A 22,403-nucleotide genomic window follows, 5' to 3' on the forward strand; every position below is an offset into this window, starting at 1 on the left:
ACAAAACTAACCCGAGCAGCTAAGGTAAATGGCATTTAGAAAATGTTTGAAGTAATGATAAACGAAAATGAAGAACAAAGAAATATACGGTTAGAATATTTGCAAGAACGACAATTCCAACTAGTCAGAATTAAAAGTGAAGGAAAAATACATCCAGTTAGAGGATAAGCGATAGCGACCATTAAAATGAGTCAAAAAAAAAATACAGTTAAAAGACATAGGACAACGAGGAGCAGAACGAATAAAAAATAAAGTGAAGAATAAAATATACGAGAACAAAGAAATGTGTGGTTAGAAGGTGAGTGGCCGCAAAAAGTATAAGCGAGAGCAAAAATCACAACGGGAAAAAAATATTTTGGAACATTGGCATCTTGGGACATTCTGACCTGCAAAAACGATCTACATAGATCACAAGTTTGATAAAAATCGTTTAGCGCTTTAATTTTAGATAATACTCATATGAGTGACGTTATTTTTTAGTAGAATTTATCAAGATAATAAACTGTATAATTTCCTTTCCCCCTTGGGAGTGATCTTATTGTTTTTATATCTAGCACGTATGCAACATTACAAAAGAAACATAGCAAGGTATAAAATATTAAGTTTAATGACCTTCTTCACAAAGGCGTTTTAAGGAGTTTCATAATGAAGAGAACAAGTAAAAAACCAAGGTGAGAACAGTAAACATTTCTGAGGTAAGAGAAAAATCGATAATCAAAATCAATATATACAAGCCAGCACGTAGCCATGTCGAGGCAAGGCCTCAAAATTGGCTAAAAGAAAAAAACTAGCATTTGGCATTTTTGGCGGAAAACAATCTAAATAGGTCACAACTTTAAGAAAAAATCTGTGTTTTCCCACGGTGGTTGTATCGAACCTATGGTGACACCATGACATCAAGAAGAGGTTACGGTTACAAGACAAGTGACAACGAGAATCAATATGTACAATTCTGCCGCGTAGCCTGCCTGAACTCGGAGGCTAAGCCGCCAGGCTCCCAGTGCTATCTATCTATATATATAATTTAAGTTGTTTGTCTATGTTTCTGTCTACTGACGTCATGTTTGTGTGTCGACTAACGTCATGTTTGCCAACTGACGTATCTATATATATATACTAGCTGTTGGGGTGGCGCTTCGCGCCACCCCAACACCTTGTTGGTGGGGGCGCTTCGTGCACCCCCCAAGCCCCCCCACGCGCGTAAGTCGTTATGCGCCATATTAGTTACGCGCCATTGTAGTTGTGTCCCTATGTCCCACCTGTGAATATAGATATATATATACATGTATATATATATATATATATATATATATATATATATATATATATATATATATATATATATTATATATATATATATATATATATATATATATATATATATAATATATATATATATATATATATATATATATATATATATATATATATATGTTTTTAACTACGTAAAACTTGCGAATATACAACATTCTTTGCTGTCCCATTGTCTGTGCATATAAATAGATTGTCAGGTTTACCGACTCTTGAACATGCAACATATAATGGTCCATGGGAAAACAATCCGTATTCAGATCTATACCTCATGATTCTAATGATTGCCCTTGAGCTTTGTTGATGGTGATTGCTAATCGACCATTCCCTGAGTCGCCATCGTCATTTATATATCCCCCTGTGCAGCCCGGCGTCCCCTTTGTAGTTATGTCCCTGTGTCCCGGTCGTCATTTATATTCCCTGTGTCCCGGTCTTTTAGGTTTTTTAGTTTTCTTTCTTTTTCTTTTTCTCTAAGTTTTTATCTTTTAGTTTTTTTACTTTTATTTATATTTTTTTAGTTTTCTTTTTCTCCTTTATTTTTCAGTTTTTTCCTTTTTTTAGTTTTTTTTTCTTTTTTAGTTCTTTTAGTTTTTACCTTTTTAGTTTTTTTTAGTTTTTTAGATTAAATTTTTTTTAGTTTTTCACCTTTTTTCTTTTTAGTTTTTTATTGGTTTTAACCTTTTTTTTTAGCTTTTTTATTTTTTTTCGTTTTTTCTTTTTACTTTATTTTTAGTTTTTATCTTTTTTATTTTTTTTTATGTTTATTTTTAATTTTATTAGTTTTCTTTTTCTCTTCTATTTTTCAGTTTTTCCTTTTTTTTAGTTTTTTTTTAGTTTTTAGTTTTTTCCTTTTTTTAGTTTCTTTAGTTTTTTTAGTTTTTCGGCTGTTTTATTTTTTTATTAGTTTTTATTTTTTTTTGTAGTTTTGCCTTTTTTAGTTTTTTCAGTTTTTTTTTAGTTTTTAGTTTTTTACCTTTTTTAGCCTAACCAGGATTTGAACCTGGGACCTTCATTCTCCGTTCTGACACCCTCTCTCACCGAGTGACTACTCCAGCATGTTCATTTTGGTGTTTTAAATGGTATATTATTAACCAAATTAATGTGTTTTACAATATACTAAGCATCGTCATAACAAAAATGACGACAACTAATTTCATGACGTCAGCCGACACAGAAACATGACGTCATCTGATCCACGATCCACAGATCCACAGACAACTTATTTATATATATATATATATATATATATATATATATATTATATATATATATATATATATATATATATATATATATATATATATATATATATATATGTTTTTAACTACGTAAAACTTGCGAATATACAACATTCTTTGCTGTCCCATTGTCTGTGCATATAAAATAGATTGTAAGGTTTACCGACTCTTGAACAAGCAACATATAATGGTCCATGGGAAAACAATCCGTATTCAGATCTATACCTCATGATTCTAATGATTGCCCTTGAGCTTTGTTGATGGTGATTGCTAATCGACCATTCCCTGAGTCGCCATCGTCATTTATATATCCCCCTGTGCACCCCGGCGTCCCTTTGTAGTTATGTCCCTGTGTCCCGGTCGTCATTTATATTCCCTGTGTCCTGGTCTTTTAGGTTTTTTAGTTTCTTTCTTTTTCTTTTTAGTTTTTTTTTGAAGTTTTTATCTTTTTAGTTTTTTTACTTTTATTTATATTTTTTAGTTTTCTTTTTCTCCTTTATTTTTCAGTTTTTTTCCTTTTTTTAGTTTTTTTTCTTTTTTAGTTCTTTTAGTTTCTACCTTTTTATTTTTTTTAGTTTTTTATATTAAATTTTTTTTTAGTTTTTCACCTTTTTTCTTTTTAGTTTTTTATTGGTTTTTACCTTTTTTTAGCTTTTTTATTTTTTTTTCGTTTTTTCTTTTTAATTTATTTTTAGTTTTTATCTTTTTTATTTTTTTTTATGTTTATTTTTAATTTTATTAGTTTTCTTTTTCTCTTCTATTTTTCAGTTTTTTCCTTTTTTTTAGTTTTTTTTTAGTTTTTAGTTTTTTCCTTTTTTTAGTTTCTTTAGTTTTTTTAGTTTTTCGGCTGTTTTATTTTTTTATTAGTTTTTGTTTTTTTTTGTAGTTTTTGTCTTTTTTTAGTTTTTTCAGTTTTTTTTTAGTTTTTAGTTTTTTACCTTTTTTAGCCTAACCAGGATTTGAACCTGGGACCCTCATTCTCCGTTCTGACACCCTCTCTCACCGAGTGACTACTCCAGCATGTTCATTTTGGTGTTTTAAATGGTATATTATTAACCAAATTAATGTGTTTTACAATATACTAAGCATCGTCATAACAAAAATGACGACAACTAATTTCATGACGTCAGCCGACACAGAAACATGACGTCACCTGATCCACGATCCACAGATCCACAGACAACTTATTTATATATTATATATATATATATATATATATTATATGTATATATATATATGTATATATATATATATATATATATATATATACTAGCTGTTGGGGTGGCGCTTCGCGCCACCCCAAACACCTAGTTGGTGGGGGCGCTTCGCGCCCCCCCAAGCCCCCCCGCACGCGTAAGTCGTTACGCGCCATAATAGTCACGCGCCATTGTAGTTGTGTCCCTATGTCCCACCTGTGAATATATATATATATATATATATATATATATATATATATATATATATATATATATATATATATATATATATATATATATATATAAATATATATATATATATATATATATATATATATATATATATATATTTATGGTTTTAACTACGTAAACTTGCGAATATACAACATTCTTTGCTGTCCCATTGTCTTTGCATATAAATAGATTGTCAGGTTTACCGACTCTTGAACATGCAACATATAATGGTCCATGGTAAAACAATCTGTATTCAGATCTATACCTCATGATTCTAATGATTGCCCTTGAGCTTTGTTGATGGTGATTGCTAATCGACCATTCCCTGTCCGGTGTCCCGGTCGTCATTTATATCCCCCTGTTTCCCCCGGTGTCCCCGTTGTAGTTGTGTCCCTGTGTCCCGGTCGTCATTTATATTCCCTGTGTCCCGGTCGTCATTTGTATCCCGGTGTCCCGGTCTGTATATACATTCGTTTTTTAGTTTTGTTTTTCTCCTTTATTTTTTCCTTTTTTTTCTTTTTTAGTTTATTTAGATTTTTAGATTTTTTAGTTTTTTTATTAGTTTTTAGTTTTTTTTCTTTTTAGTTTTTTTGTAGTTTTTACCTTCTTTTTAGTTTTGTAGTTTTTTTTTTTACTTATGTCCTGGTCGTCATTTATACTCCCTGTGTCCCGGTGCTTTGTTGATTGCTAATCGAACATTCCTTTTGTCCTGGTCGCTTTCTCTTTGAGTGTCGTCATTTATTTTTTTCTTTTTTAGTTCTTTTAGTTTTTACCTTTTTTAGTTTTTTTTAGTTTTTTAGATGAAAATTTTTTTAGTTTTTTCCTTTTTTTTCTTTTTAGTTTTTTATTGGTTTTTACCTTTATTTTAGCTTATTTTTCAGTTTTTTCCTTTTTTTTTAGTTTTTTTTTATTTTTTATTTTTTTTAGTTTTTTACCTTTTTTTAGTTTTTTTAATTTATTTTTTTATTAGTTTTTAGTTTTTTTGTAGTTTTTGCCTTTTTTTTAGTTTTTTTAGTTTTTTAGCTTTTTTATTAGTTTTTAGTTTTTTTTTGTAGTTTTTTGCCTTTTTTTAGTTTTTTTCTTTTTAGTTTTTTTGTAGTTTTTACCTTCTTTTTAGTTTTGTTAGTTTTTTTTTACTTATGTCCTGGTCGTCATTTATACTCCCTGTGTCCCGGTGCTTTGTTGATTGCTAATCGAACATTCCTTTTGTCCTGGTCGCTTTCTCTTTGAGTGTCGTCATTTATTTTTTTCTTTTTTAGTTCTTTTAGTTTTTACCTTTCTTAGTTTTTTTTAGTTTTTTAGATGAAAATTTTTTTAGTTTTTTCCTTTTTTCTTTTAGTTTTTTATTGGTTTTTACCTTTATTTTAGCTTATTTTTCAGTTTTTTTCCTTTTTTTTTAGCTTTTTTTTATTTTTTATTTTTTTTAGTTTTTTACCTTTTTTTAGTTTTTTTAGTTTTTTTAGTTTTTTAGCTTTTTTACTTTTTTTTATTAGTTTTTAGTTTTTTTTGTAGTTTTTGCCTTTTTTTAGTTTTTTCATTTTTTTTTTTAGTTTTTTATTGGTTTTTACCTTTATTTTAGCTTATTTTTCAGTTTTTTCCTTTTTTTTAGTTTTTTTTAGTTTTTAGTTTTTTTAGTTTTTTACTTTTTTAGTTTTTTAGTTTTTTAGCTTTTTTATTTTTTTTATTAGTTTTTAGTTTTTTTGTAGTTTTTGCCTTTTTTTAGTTTTTTTAGTTTTTTAGCTTTTTTATTAGTTTTTAGTTTTTTTTTGTAGTTTTTGCCTTTTTTTAGTTTTTTTAGTTTTTTAGCTTTTTTATTTTTTTTATTAGTTTTTATTTTTTTTGTAGTTTTTGCCTTTTTTTAGTTTTTTCAGTTTTGACGTCACCTGATCCAGTTTTTTCAGGTGACGTCACCTGATCCACAGATCCACAGATCCACACACAGACAACTTATTTTTATATATATAGATAGATACAGTTTCATTTCAGTTTTTTTTTCTTTTTTAGTTTTTTTTCTTAGTTTTTTTCTTTTTTAATTTTTCTTTTTTAAGTTTCTTCTTTTTATTGATTTGTTTTCTTCAATTTGTCAATGTTCATTCTAACATTGACACTTGGAAAAATCTTTACGTGCCAAGCAAGCTAAAGCTCCCAAAATTTATAATAAACCTTAAAATTTGGGTATCTGTTTTAAGGTTTTCGAATTACCTTAATCTTTTGTCAAAATATTTTGAAATATTTGTGCAATTCCCAGTTTTTTTTTAGTTTTTTCTTTTTTTAGTTGGATAGCTTTTTTTAGTTTTTTTTCTTTTTAGTTTTTACCTTTTTATTTTTTCGACGTAGTTAACTTCGAAGACCACACTGCCTTTCCATGACGAAAGTAAAACAGTTCAAAATAGGGATGATACCTTTTTATTGACAGTGAAATATAAAATTATTTAACTGGATATTTCGAACACATATACAGTGTTCATCATCAGCAGTAAAACAGAGTTTTACTGCTGATGATGAACACTGTAGGCTATATGTGTTCGAAATATCCAGTTAAATAACTTTATATTTCACTGTCAATAAAAAGGTATCATCCCTATTTTGAACTGTTTTATTTATTTTTTTTTTTACATTTTTCTCTTTTTAAGTTTTGTTTTTAATTTTTTTTTTTAGTTTTTTCTTTTTAGTTTTTTTAAGTTGTTTTCTTTTTATTTTTTTTTAGTTTTTTACCATTTTTCTTTTTTCATTTTGTTTTTCTTCTTTATTTTTCAGACGTCATATGCAAACTCTCAATGCAAAAATACATACAACTTATTTTTGTATATAGATAAGATATAATCTGGCGTAACAGACATAGTGTAACAGACATAAAAGACAGACAACTTATTTTTATATATATAGATTTTTACATATATAGATACAGTTTCTTCTTTAGTTTTTTTTTCTTTTTTAATTTTTTCTTTTTTTTAGTTTCTTCTTTTTATTGATTTGTTTTCTTCAATTTGTCAATATTCATTCTAACATTGACACTTGGAAAAATCTTTACGTGCCAAGCATGCTAAAGCTCCAACAATTTATATTAAACCTCAAAATTTGGGGTATCTGTTTTAAGGTTTCGAATTACTTTAATCTATTGTCAAAATATATTGAAATATTTGTGCAATTCCCAGTTTTTTTTAGTTTTTTCTTTTTTTTAGTTTTTTAGCTTTTTTTAGTTTTTTTTTAGTTTTTTATCTTTTTTATTTTTTTACATTTTTTTCTTTTTAGGTTTTTTTCTTTTTTTAATTTTTTAAATTTTTATTTTTTTTTAAGTTTTTTCTTTTTAGTTTTTTTTTTAGTTTTTTACCATTTTTCTTTTTTCGAATTACTTTAATCTATTGTCAAAATATTTCGAAATATTTATGCAATTTCCAGTTTTTACATTCTAGTTTGTTTTCTTTTATATATATAGAAGATATAATCTGGCGTAACGGACAGACAACTTATTTTTATATATATAGATATATATATATATATATATATATATATATATATATATATATATATATATATATATATATATATATATATATATATATATATATATATATATATATATATATATATATATATATATAAATATATATATGTATTATATATATATATATATATATATATATATATATATATATATATATATATATGTTTTTAACTACGTAAAACATGCGAATATACAACATTCTTTGCTGTCCCATTGTCTGTGCATATAAAATAGATTGTAAGGTTTACCGACTCTTGAACATGCAACATATAATGGTCAATGGGAAAACAATCCGTATTCAGATCTATACCTCATGATTCTAATGATTGTCCTTGAGCTTTGTTGATGGTGATTGCTAATCGACCATTCCCTGAGTCGCCATCGTCATTTATATATCCCCCTGTGCACCCCGGCGTCCCCTTTGTAGTTATGTCCCTGTGTCCCGGTCGTCATTTATATTCCCTGTGTCCCGGTCGTCATTTGTGTCCCGGTGTCCCAGTCTCTGATTTCTCTTTGAGTGTCCCGGGTGTCATTTATATTCCTTGTGTCCCGGTGTCCCGGTCGTCATTTATATCCCCCTGTGCCCCCGGCGTCCCCGTTGTAGTTTTGTCATTTATATTCCCTGTGTCCCGGTCGTCATCCCGATATACATTCGTTTTTGAATTGGTATATGATGAAATAAATTTTTAATTTTTTCCTTTTTTTCCTTTTAGTTTTTTTTTATTGGTTTTGACCTTTTTTTTAGGTTTTTTAGTTTTTTTCTTTATGACACAACTACGACGGGGACGCCGGGGGGCACAGGGGAATATAAATGACGACCGGGACACAAAGAATATAAATGACGCCCGGGACACTATATATATATATATATATATATATATATATATATATATATATATATATATATATATATATATATATATATATATATATATATATATATATATATATGTATGTATATATATATATATATATATATATATATATATATATATATATATATATATATATATATATATATATCTATATATATAAAAATAAGTTTTCTGTCTGTGGATCTGTGGATGAGGTGACGTCATGTTTCTGTGTCGGCTGACGTCATGAAATTAGTTGTCAGGTGACGTCATGTTTCTGTGTCGGCTGACGTCATGAAATTAGTTGTCGTCATTTTTGCTTTGACGGTGACGTCATTCAAGTTATATAAGACATATGTTCACGTAGAAATCTATTAATGTTTAAGTTTACAATGACTGATGAAGATGCTAAAAGAGTCTATGCCAAAAAACTTGCTGCTGATAGTTCCTCGGCACGCTTTCTTTTCTGACTTTCTCTATCAGCAGCAAGTTTTTTGGCATAGACTCTTTGAGCATCTTCATCAGTCATTGTAAACTTAAACATTAATAGATTTCTACGTGAACGTATGTCTTATATAACTTGAATGACGTCACCGTCAAAGCAAAAATGACGGCAACTAATTTCATGACTTAATTTCAGAACTTAATTTCTGTGTTGACTGACGTCATGAAATTAGTTGTCGTCATTTTTGTTATGACGATGCTTAGTATATTGTAAAACACATTTATTTGGTTAATAATATACCATTTAAAACACCAAAATGAACATGCTGGAGTAGTCACTCGGTGAGAGAGGGTGTCAGAACGGAGAATGAAGGTCACAGGGTCAAATCCTGGTTAGGGTAAAAAAGGTAAAATCTAAAAACTAAAAAAAAAACTGAAAAAACTAAAAAAGGCAAAAACTACAAAAAAAACTAAAAACTAATAAAAAAAAATTAAGAATAAAAATTGAAAAAAATAAAAAAGATAAAAACTAAAAAAAAGTAAAAAAAAAAACGAAAAAAAAACTAAAAAAGCTAAAAAAAAGGTTAAAAACCAATAAAAAACTGAAAAGAAAAAAAGGAATAAAACTAAAAAAATTTTCATCTAAAAAACTAAAAAAAAAATAAAAAAGGTAAAAACTAAAAGAACTAAAAAGAAAAAAAACTAAAAAAAGGAAAAAAAACTGAAAAATAAAGGAGAAAAATAAAACTAAAAAAATATATATATAAAAATAAAAAAACTAAAAAGATAAAAACTTCAAAAAAAAACTAAAAAGAAAAAAGAAAAAAACTAAAAAACCTAAAAAAAAGGTCAAAACCAATAAAAAAAACTAAAAGGAAAAAAAGGGAAAAAATTAAAAATTTATTTCATCATATACCAATTCAAAAACGAATGTATACCGGGATGACGACCGGGACACAGGGAATATAAATGACACAACTACAACGGGGACGCCGGGGGCCACAGGGGGATATAAATGACGAACGGGACACCGGGACACAAGGAATATAAATGACGCCCGGGACACTCAAAGAGAAATCAGAGACTGGGACACCGGGACACAAATGACGACCGGGACACAGGGAATATAAATGACGACCGGGACACAGGGACATAACTACAAAGGGGACGCCGGGGTGCACAGTGGGATATATAAATGACGATGGCGACTCAGGGAATGGTCGATTAGCAATCACCATCAACAAAGCTCAATGGCAATCATTAGAATCATGAGGTATAGATCTGAATACGGATTGTTTTCCCATTGACCATTATATGTTGCATGTTCAAGAGTCGGTCAACCTGACAATCTATTTATATGCACAGACAATGGGACAGCAAAGAATGTTGTATATTCGCAAGTTTTACGTAGTTAAAAACATATATATATATATATATATATATATATATATATATATATATATATATATATATATATATATATATATATATATATATATATATATATATATATATATATATATATATATATATATATATACATATATATATACATATATATATATATATATATATATATATATATACATATATATATATATATATATATATATATATATATATATATATATATATATATATATTTATAAATATATATATATATATATATATATATATATATATATATATATATATATTACATATATATATATATATACATATATATATATATATATATACATATATATATAAATATATATATATATATATATATATATATATATATATATACATATATATATATATATACATATATATATATATATATATATATATATATATATATATACATATATATATATATATATGTATATATACATATATATATACATATATATATATATATATTCAAAGGTGGGACATAGGGACACAACTACAATGGCGCGTAACGACTTGTTGGGGTGGCGCGAAGCGCCACCCTAACAGCTAGTATATATATATATATATATATATATATATATATATATATATATATATATATATATATATATATATATATATATATATATATATATATATATATATATATATATATATATATATATATATATATATATATATATATATATATATATATATATATGTGTGTGTGTGTGTGCATAGAAATTTCGATTATTTTTAATGGGCTGCTTGATACCAACACAACTGTTCACGTTCATTGTCTACATAATTTAATTCTCATGGTTGGATCCTAATTACCTTCTTGGTACCACTAAATGCGATAATCCGAAGCATATTACTAAGATACATGAAATTTGTATCAACAAGGTAATGGCGACCGTTCCCTACGATTGTGAAGGAGTTGCACCTGTGAACATTTAATAAGGTTGAAGAACTATCACAGGAGTCTATAATGTAAATTTTGAGTAGTTGTGAGCAGAATTAGCTCAAAGTATCCAGGAGAGGTCTACGGAATCCTGTTCCGTCACTTCCCGGCACATTTTTCGTACACTAAAAAAGAAAGTTTGAGGAAATTTCGGTGTGAATTGCTGACCTTTCAGTCTTCTACCTTTCAGTCTATACCTAGTCCGTTGAAAAGGAGACACATCGGTGTCTCCTCTTGTTGTTCAAGATTGAGACCTGTTTTTCTTCTATGTAAGGTTTTCGGCCATGCTGAGCCCAATCATGCACTTTTCCTTGAGATCTGGTGCCATATTTAAGGGATTTCAGAATCTTCGTTTAAATCCCCAGAAATTTGTTACTTCAATAAACTCTAAAGATTAACCGAAATAATAATTATCATTCCTGAATCAGTGTCAGAACACATTTCTTTCTCATTAAACATTTATTTTGGAAATGTGTGTTCAACTTTTGGTTACTATGGGCTGTAGTTCGCCTTCTACTAAGTTGCCACACCTAATGAAACTTACAGATGGTAGAACTTACTAAAAGCATGTTGATATAAGCAATAGCTTTTAGACGAGCAAATAAACATCTCTCTCAGATGATGTGGTAGCCTGCTAGCACCCTTGGTGTTGCAATAGCCTGCTGCTGAGCAGACGATTTATGAAACTTACTATGGGGGTTGGGAGGGGAAGCGTACGGAAGGGATGACTGTAAGCCACCAGTTAATGAATTTGGACCATGCAAATTACAATGATGCCGTTTTATGCTTCGAAGCTTTTCCAATTGAGAAACGGTACCTAAAATGCCGTTTATAGAGCCATATTGCCCCTACAGATGTTAGAATTGACAAAAGTACGATATGAGCACTACCTTTTAATGAGCCATTAAACATATCTCAACGAGTTTCTGGTAGCCCACTAGATTCACCACTTGAGAAATCTATATATATATAAATAAGTTGTCTGTGTGTGTGTGTGTGTGTGTGTGTCGAGTGACGTCATGTTTGTGTGTCGACTGACGTCATGTTTGTTGATTGACGAAATTACACACCGGGAAATCGGGACACAAATGACGACCGGGACAACGGGACATTTATATATATAAAAATACTAGCTGTTGGGGTAGCGCTTTGCGCCACCCCAACACCTAGTTGGTGGGGCGCTTCGCGCCCCCCCCCCCCCAAGCCCCCCCCTCACGCGTAAGTCGTTACGCGCCATATTAGCTACGCGCCATTGTAATTGTGTCCCTGTGTCCCACCTGTGAATAGAGATAGATAAATATATATATATATGTTTTTAACTACGTAAAACATGCGAATATACAACATTCTTCGCTGTCCCATTGTCTGTGTATATAAATAGATTTTCAGGTTTACTGACTCTTGAACATTCAACATATAATTGTCCATGGGAAAAACAATCCGTATTCAGATCTATACCACATTATTCTAATGATGTGTCCCTGGGTCCCGGTCGTCATTTATATTCCCTGTGTCCCGGTCGTGATTTGTGTCCGGGTGTCCCAGTCTGTAATTTCTCTTTGAGGTTCCCGGTTGTCATTAGTATTCCCTGTGTCCCGGTCGTCATTTGTGTCCTGGTGTCCCGGTATGTAATTTTATCAGTAGACAAACATGACGTCAGTCGACAAACAACTTCATACAGCTCAATCCTTATAATGACGTCAGTCGACAAACATGACGTCAGTCGACACACAAACATGACGTCACTCGACACACACACACACAGACAGACAACTTATTTTTATATATATAGAAGTTGTCTGTGTGTCTGTGTGTCAAGTGACGTCATGTTTGTGTCGCGACTGACGTCTTGTTTGTTGATTGACGAAATTACACATCGGGACACAAATGACGATCGGGACACCGGGACATAGGGAATATAAACGACGACCGGGACACTCAAAGAGAAAGCGACCAGGACACAAGGAATGTTCGATTAGCAATCACCATCAAGAAAGCACCGGGACACAAATGAACACAAACGTCTGGGACACATGGAAACAACAACAACGGGTACGCCGGGGGGCACAGGGGGATATATAAATGACGACAGGGACACAGGGAATGTTCGATTAGCAATCACCATCAACAAAACTCAAGGGTAATCATAGAATAATGAGGTATAGATCTGAATACAGATTTTTTTCCCATGGACAATTATATGTTGCATGTTCAAGAGTCGGTAAACCTGATAATCTATTTATATGCACAGACAATGGGACAGCCAAGAATTTTGTACATTCGCAAGTTTTACGTAGTTAATATATATATATATATATATATATATATATATATATATATATATATATATATATATATATATATATATATATATATATATATATATATATATATATATATATATATATATATATATATATATATATATATATATATATTTACAGGTGGGACACAGGGACACAACTACAATGGCACTTAACGACTTGCGCGCGCGGGGGGCTTGGGGGGAGGGGGGCGCGAAGCGCCCCCACCAACTAGGTGTTGGGGTGGCGCGAAGCGCCAACCCAACAGCTAGTAATACCTAAAATGCCGTTTATAAAGCCATATTGCCCCTACAGATGTTAGAATTGACAAAAGTAAGATATGAGCACTATCTTTTAATGAGCCATTGAACATATCTCTACGAGTTTCTGGTAGCCCACTAGATCCACCACTTGAGAAATAATACCTAAAATGACGTTTATAGAGCCATATTGCCCCTACAGATGTTAGAATTGACAAAAAGTAAATAGATATGAGCACTACCTTTTAATGAGCCATTAAACATATCTCTACGAGTTTCTGGTAGCCCACTAGATCCACCATTTGAGAAATGGGACCTAAAGCACGTAAGTATGAGCAATAGCTTTTAAATGAACCATTAAACATCTCTGTGAAGTTCTCATAGTCCATTAGCTACAGATTTTTGATTTCAGTCACGGCACCAAAACTGCCATTATAGGGACATATGGCACTTAAACATTGTATCTATATATATAAAAATAAGTTGTTTGTCTGTCTGTCGACTGACGTCATGTTTGTGTGTCGACTGACGTCATGTTTGTCGACTGACGTCATTATAAGGATTGAGCTGTATGTCGTCATGAAGTTGTTTGTCGTCTGACGTCATGTTTGTCGACTAACGAAACTACAGACCGGGACACCGGGACACAAATGACGTGTTATGTCTGTTATAGCAAAACCGCGCAGTTAGATGAAGATCCACCTGGACAGCGAGAGTCAAAACATATCAAAACTGAAAATGATAGCGATGATGATTGGGTTTGGGATCTTGGGATAAGGTCATCAATGCCTACCAGATTTTAGTTAAAAAAACAAAGGTTCGGCGATATGTATTTCATAGTGATGCTGAAAAATAAAGAAGAAAAAAAAACTGAAAAAAGAAAAAATGTAAAAAACTAAAAAATACTAAAAAGAAAAAACACTCAAAGAGAAATTACAGACCGGGACACAAATGACGACCGGGACAGAGGGAATATAAATAACGACCGGGACACTCAAGGAGAAATTACAGACTGGGATACCGGGACACAAATGACGACCGGGACACAGGCAATTATAAATGACGGCCAAGACACAGGTATTTAAGAATATGCTTCAAAGACAAATTTTTAATTGTAAGAAGACCGTTGAAAGAGAAATTTCTAATTGTAAAATGACTGAAGAACCTACAATGGCAACACCCGAGGAAGCTGCTCAAAACGAATGTATTCACGCCGAAGTAGCTGAGTTGGTAAAGCGTTATGTTTCAGGTTCTAGGTCCGAGAGGCTCCAGGTTTGAACCTTGGCTTTAGCATTAATACAAAAGAAGAAAAAAACTAAAAAAGGTAAAAACTACAAAAAAACTAAAAAGAAAATATATATATATATATTTATATATATCATCTTTTCCACAAAAATAATAATTTGGTGCTTCTGCTTGAAAACAGCAATCGAATTGATGCCTCCTGCTACGCAACTATCAACAAAGTGGCAATCGTTGTGGTCGGTGATCAGTTCTTACCTCGAGATAATATTCTTTATAGGCGAAACAATCAGTTGACAAGAATTGCTTAAACTCATCGATGCTACGATGCTACGAATATAAATGACGACCCGGACACAGGGACACAACTACAACGGGGACGCCGGGGGGCACAGGGGGATATATAAATGACGACGGCAACAAAGGAAATGGTCGATTAGCAATCACCATCAACAAAGCTCAAGGGCAATCAATAGAATCATGAGGTATAGATCTGAATACGGATTGTTTTCCCATGGACCATTATGCGTTGCATGTTCAAGAGTTGGTAAACCTGACAATCTATTTATATGCACAGACGATGGGACAGCAAAGAATGTTGTATATTCGCAAGTTTTACGTAGTTAAAAACATATATATATATATATATATATATATATATATATATATATATATATATATATATATATATATATATATATATATATATATATATATATATATATATATATATATATATATATTATATATATAAAAATAAGTTGTCTGTGTGTGGATCTGTGGATGGATCAGGTGACGTCATGTTTGTCCGCATATGACGTCTGAATTATTTCACACTAATACAAAAGAAGAAAAAAACTAAAAAAGGTAAAAACTACAAAAAAAACTAAAAAGAAAAAAAACTAAAAAAGCTAAAAAACTAAAAAAAGGTAAAAATCTAATAACTAAAAAAAACTGAAAAAAATAAAAAAAGGCAAAAACTACAAAAAAAATAAAAACTAATAAAAAAACTAAAAAAGCTAAAAAACTAAAAAAACTAAAAAAAAACTAAAAAAAGTTAAAAAACTAAAAAAAACTAAAAACTAAAAAAGAAAAAACTAAAAAAAAGGAAAAAACTGAAAAATAAAAGAGAAAAAGAAAACTAAAAAAATATGAATAAATATATATAAAAATAAGTTGTCTGTGGGTTATGTCTGTCTGTCTGTCTGTCGAGTGACGTCGTGTTTGTCCGCTTATGACGTCTGAATTATTTCACACTAATACAAAAGAAGAAAAAAAACTAAAAAAGGTAAAAACTCCAAAAAAAATTAAAAAGAAAAAAAAACTAAAAAAGCTAAAAAACTAAAAAAAAACTAAAAAAAGGTAAAAAACTAAAAACTAAAAAAAACTGAAAAAACTAAAAAAAGGCAAAAACTAAAAAAAAACTAAAAACTAATAAAAAAAACTAAAAAAGCTAAAAAACTAAAAAAACTAAAAAAACCAAAAAAAGGTAAAAAACAAAAAAAAACTAAAAACTAAAAAAGAAAAAACTAAAAAAAAGGAAAAAACTGAAAAATAAGAGAAAAGGAAAACTAAAAAAATATTAATAAATATAAAAAATATAAATATAAATATAATATAAATTAGCAATCAACAAAGCACCGAGACACAAATGACGACCGGGACACAGGGAGTATAAATGACGACCAGGACATAAGTAAAAAAAAACTAAAAAAACTAAAAAAATGGTAAAAACTACAAAAAAACTAAAAACTAATATAAAAACTAAAAAATCTAAAAATCTAAATAAACTAAAAAAGAAAAAAAAGAAAAAAGGAAAAAAATAACGGAGAAAAACAAAACTAAAAAACGAATGTATATACAGACCGGGACACCGGGATACAAATGACGACCGGGACACAGGGAATATAAATGACGACCGGGACACAGGGACACAACTACAATGGGGACGCCGGGGGGCACAGGGGGATATAAATGACGACCGGGACACCGGGACACAAGGAATATAAATGACGCCCGGGACACTCAAAGAGAAATCACAGACTGGAACACCGGGACACAAATGACGACCGGGACACAGGGAATATAAATGACGACCGGGACACAGGGACATAACTACAAAGGGGACGCCGGGGTGCACAGGGAGATATATAAATGACGATGGTGACTCAGGGAATGGTCGATTAGCAATCACCATCAACAAAGCTCAAGGGCAATCATTAGAATCATGAGGTATAGATCTGAATACGGATTGTTTTCCCATGGACCATTATAAGTTGCATGTTCAAGAGTCGGTAAACCTGACAATCTATTTATATGCACAGACAATGGGACAGCAAAGAATGTTGTATATTCGCAAGTTTTACGTAGTTAAAAACATATATATATATATATATATATATATATCTATATCTATATATATCTATATTCACAGGTGGGACATAGGGACACAACTACAATGGCGCGTAACTAATATGGCGCGTAACGACTTACGCGCGCGGGGGGGCTTGGGGGGGGGGCGCGAAGCGCCCCCACCAACTAGGTGTTGGGGTGGCGCGAAGCGCCACCCCAACAGCTAGTATATATATATATATTCACAGGTGGGACCTAGGGACACAACTACAATGGCGCGTAACTAATATGGCGCGTAACGACTTACGCGCGCGGGGGGCTTGGGGGGGGCGCGAAGCGCCCCCACCAACTAGGTTTTGGGGTTGCTCGAAGCGCCACCCCAACAGCTAGTAATTTATAAAAGGCACATAAATATGAATAATGGCTCTTATATGAGCTATTAAACATCTCTCTACGATACCGCAGCCCACTACTCCAACCACTTCAAAATGGCACCTAAATTGCCATTTGTAGTGCCATATTACACTTGCAGACGGTGGATTATAAGAAAAACACGTAAATATGAGCAATGGCTTTTAAATGAGCCATTAAACATCTCACTATGATATTCTGGTAACCCGCCGCACCTGGTAAGAAAAAAAGCAAAAAAAGGAGACACATCAGCGCTACCCGTGCAAAAAAGTGATTTAAAAAAATAAAAAACTGAGGTAAAAAATTAATTTCTTATCAACCGAAATTTTAGTGCATTATAGCAGGCCAATAAATTGTCACTATTATTGCCAAACTGAAAGGTCAATGATACATGAAATCCATTGTGTTCCAGCATTTTAGAGTCAAATTTTTCTTAATAAAAATCCAAGACTTTACGCATAGGATAAATTTTCTTAAGAAACAAATTAACCCCGTCATAATCTTAAAAATTTATTTTTCAGTAAAATTTCTTGTCACCAAGATTTTTATTGTACGACATAATTGACCCTAAAACTTTTAATCTTCCTCGATGTCTACTATTAAAAGTGGTTATTCTCTATTTTTGTCGAACCTAAGAGTTTATGAATAAAAACCAAATTTCAGAGATAAACAATCGAATGGAAATATAACAAAACGTACACTATTGAAGCATAAGTAAGTACTTCAGGACCCATTGCTGCTTGGGTATATTTTTGTACCTCTACCTGTTACTCATTACTTAGTTGAGTGTATTTATTAGGCCATTATACATTTAAACCAATAATGACATCCCTGCTCATGGTATATGATGTTTTTTTTACTCTAATTATAAATGCTAGAATATAAATGAGACATGTCGGGCATTTTATTCAAGTTTTTGCTTAAAATATTAATGGCATCAAAGCAAGTCAGGTTGGAATATAATTCGCTGCCTCAGATTGACCGACTCCAATAAGAAACGAAATAAAAAAAACGATTACCTGCTGAGAATCATGACTCCAGCATCCAAATTTCATAAAACATGTTTGTGTGTCAAATGGAAAAAATGTCACATCTATTGGACAATAAGTCTTCAGTATTGCTGGTGGATTCCAAACCACCATTCCGTCGTTCGTAATCAAAGCCTTTGTCATCGTTGTGATGATATAGTCTCCATCCGCACTAGAATTCAATAAACTCTATTTCACGGGACTGATTTGGAGGCAATTTTAGGGGAGGTAGACTCTAAAGACAATGAAAGATTGGTAAACGAAACAAAAATGCCTATTGTTTGAAAATAAAAAACCAAGGGTGGTATACGAGCAGGGTTCAATCTACTAGGAAAGTAGATAATTCACCTAGCCCCCACAAGATCCTGAGGTCTATGAAAGCTCGCGTTGAAAGGAATGCAGCCGGTATCTCCAAACTTATATTTAACAAAAACCCCAATCCTTTTTTAATGGAAGACAAAACTGACGTTAAATCTGAAACAGAAATTATCCTAATATAAGCGGCATATCGCCACCTCTACTTCCTAGCATCTATGCTAACGTTTCACTAGTGCTATTCCAGAAAGAGATCAGGGGAACAACCTTTGAGCTTCTGAATCCAATACTTACAAACAATCTATAAAACTGAAAACTAAAAGGGTCTGATGACTCACGGACTTCTCAAATTACTAATATAAGAGTCTTCCTTCACTTTCAAACCGTCCCAAACTTTTTATTCTTTTCTTTATCATTTTCTGATGCATCAAGACTTGGCAAATTTTCAAAATGTTCTGCCCATCTCTCTTTAAATCTTCCCAAACCAAGTGCAAATTATGTTCCGGTCATTGAAAAGCATGGGGGATGTCAGCACTATACCTCTTTGACTCGGTTATTTATTGTAATTTCTGTTCGTTTTGAGTTTCGTTTAATTATTGATGGTGACTCATGGTAGTTATAAGCTTGAAAAATCATGTGACTTTATTTTTGCTCCTCTTTGATTTAATGTAGCTCTTTACTTTTCATTAAAAAACTTCTTTTGTGGAAAAAGTTTTCAAAATTAATATGAATAAAGGATTTGACCCAAACATTATAACATTTAAATATTCTATTGGTGTGTTAAAAAATTAAGTTTGAATAGTCAATCTTGACTTGTCCCAATAAAAACGAGAGTGGGGCCATAACTAGTGACAAGGAAAGATTCAATGTTTGATAACGTGCGCCAAAGTTTTTTTAAAACTTTTTCAATAAAACTTAATAGTATTTAAAGTTTAAAAAGTTACTTTCTGCTCCTTTTTAATTAGTATAATCCTTACAGAGAAAAGAAAGCATTTTCAATAGGTATCTTTGGTACCTAAATAGTATCCTTGGGCCCTTCTCTATAAGAAATATTTATCCCTCTAAACATGGAACAAGTTGTCTCTCGATTTCAGAATATTCAGGGACAAACTGATGTTAGTTACAAGTGATTAAATACTGATCATTCTTCATTAAAATTCGAGTATGATGTTCTATGTAGGAATACGATGTTCTATGTAGGAATACAACGAGCAAGTATATGAATTTCACAATTAGTTCTATTCTCCATCAAGTACTTATAGCAAGGACTTTTGGAATTGTTAATTACATAGTCGAGGCTAAAAACGTAATATCCACAGTGGGCTTGGAATTCCACCTCAAAATAGCTAGTAATTAGATATTGGTGGCTAGCATGAGCGTCTTAAAGCAAAGCACAGTCTGCGGCTTGCATTTTTAAAAATACCTGCCAATTTTGACCTCACCAAAGTTTGTATTCTAGGATATTTCACCTATACACAAGGCAAATATTAAAATGGTAACAAATAAAACTTTGGAAATCTGATTGTCCTTAGATATAAAGCAAGAAATATTTATCTTATTAATTGTGTTTGATTTTCTAAGTTTTATTTAAGGACTCACGAAGTCATTACTTAAAAATTTAATGCTATAATTACAGCAAAAGTTTTCTAGAACAAAACGAAGCATGTGGCCTGCATATTATAAAATGCATTTGAATTTGCGCCAGAGTTTAAATCGAAAGGTTTTACACCTTGTTGATAGCAAATCAGTAGTGACCACATAAGGATTTTGACAAGGCCTATAGCATATGTGCTATTACAGCTACTAGCCCCTCAAGACATTATTACGTGCACCTGAGTGATATGCAATACTATAATACACTTGTTTGTTGTGTAGTGGTATAGAAAACCTGAGTTTTACATAATAGGGGCTTGTTTGTTTGCTTATGTCGCGTAAATTGCTAGATGTCAGGGCCTGTCAGTCAAGCTGGTAATCTCCGGGTGTAATCGAGGGCCCTGCACACGTGGGATGTTACGTACATGCACCTGTATGTTACGTAATTGGAGATTGTTTACGTATATTAAGGATGAAGCATTCTTGCATGACATGATAGAGGCCAGTGCCCGCCAGTCAAGTGGGGATCCCTGATTGTAACTGAGGATGGCACACGAATGGGCGGTACATAATGATAGTGCACACTTGGGTGTTGCGTAATGCTTTAAAAGACCACCCCCGACAATGACACTAGTCTCTTGTATGACAATTAAAAATAAAAATAAAACAAGTTTTTCTAACTCCAAATAAGGAGCAACATTAAAACTTAAAACGAACAGAAATTGTTCCATATATGAAAGGGGTTGTCCCCTCCTCTACGCCTGGCTGTTTGCGCTAAAGTTTAACTCTCTCACAACTCTACTTTTTAAGACAATATAAAGTTTAGCGTAAAGAGCGAGGCGTTGAGGAGGGGACAACTCCTTTGATATACAGAATAATTCCTGTTAGTTTAAGTTTTAATGTTACTCCTTACTTGAAGTTGAAAAAACTTGCTTTTTTATATACACAATTTATGGACGTTTTTGAATTAATGCATGTTTTGATTTCGGCTCATTGCACATGAATAATTAAAACAAAATTTGCATATTTTTTTCGGCTAAATGGCTTTCTCATAGTTTTGATCAGATAATTTTAATAAAATAAAGGGGTGAGGGAGGAGGCCTAGTTCCACTCCAATTTTTGGTTACTTAAAAAAGCAACTATAACTTTTTATTTTTTTACGAAAGTTTTTATTAGTAATAAATATAAGTAACTTAAGAATTAACTTACTTAACGAACTTCTATATTTGTATATTTTTTTACGTCTATGAGGGGTTCATTCCCTGGTCAATAACTGACTCTTTGCACCAAAGCTTGAATTTTTTCTCATTTCTTTAAGAATGACCCCTGAATCACAAAGGCCGTAGAATCAATAGTTGAAATTACTAAGAATACTTTAGCGTAAAGAGCAAGGTATTTTGGAGGAGACGAACCCCCTAATATACGTAATAATTTCTGTTCTTTTTAGGTTTTGATGCTGCTCCTTATTTCCACCTAAAAATTTTTTATTTAATTTTTTATTCTTTAGTTATATAATGCTAGAAAATCTTGCATCACGATAAATTCCTCCATGGAAAGATACTCCGATGTAACCCCCACCCCCGACAAACCTCCCGCTCTCAACACGGAAAAGTCAACCGGAAAACTAATGTACACTTCCCAATAACCCTTACTAAATGTAAACAATGGTCAAAGTTTGTAATTTGCAGCTCACTCCCCCGGGGACTGTCTTTGATTAAGTCGTTCCGAAAG

The 22,403-nt window shown here is 31.4% G+C and overlaps 1 protein-coding gene across 4 annotated transcripts in view; it reads right to left on the minus strand.

Annotated features, from left to right (window-relative positions):
• Nucleotides 1-22,403, minus strand: part of LOC136031174 (acetylcholine receptor subunit alpha-L1-like) — a 185,825-nt gene that overhangs the window by 85,381 nt on the left and 78,041 nt on the right. For all 4 annotated transcript variants that reach the window (XM_065710528.1, XM_065710526.1, XM_065710527.1 and 1 more), the window contains one exon: nucleotides 18,756-18,936. In XM_065710528.1, coding sequence (XP_065566600.1) covers nucleotides 18,756-18,936 — 181 coding nt within the window. The remainder of the gene's footprint in view (nucleotides 1-18,755; nucleotides 18,937-22,403) is intronic.

The sequence above is a fragment of the Artemia franciscana genome, chromosome 9, assembly GCF_032884065.1.
Source record: "Artemia franciscana chromosome 9, ASM3288406v1, whole genome shotgun sequence".
NCBI lineage: Eukaryota > Metazoa > Arthropoda > Branchiopoda > Anostraca > Artemiidae > Artemia > Artemia franciscana.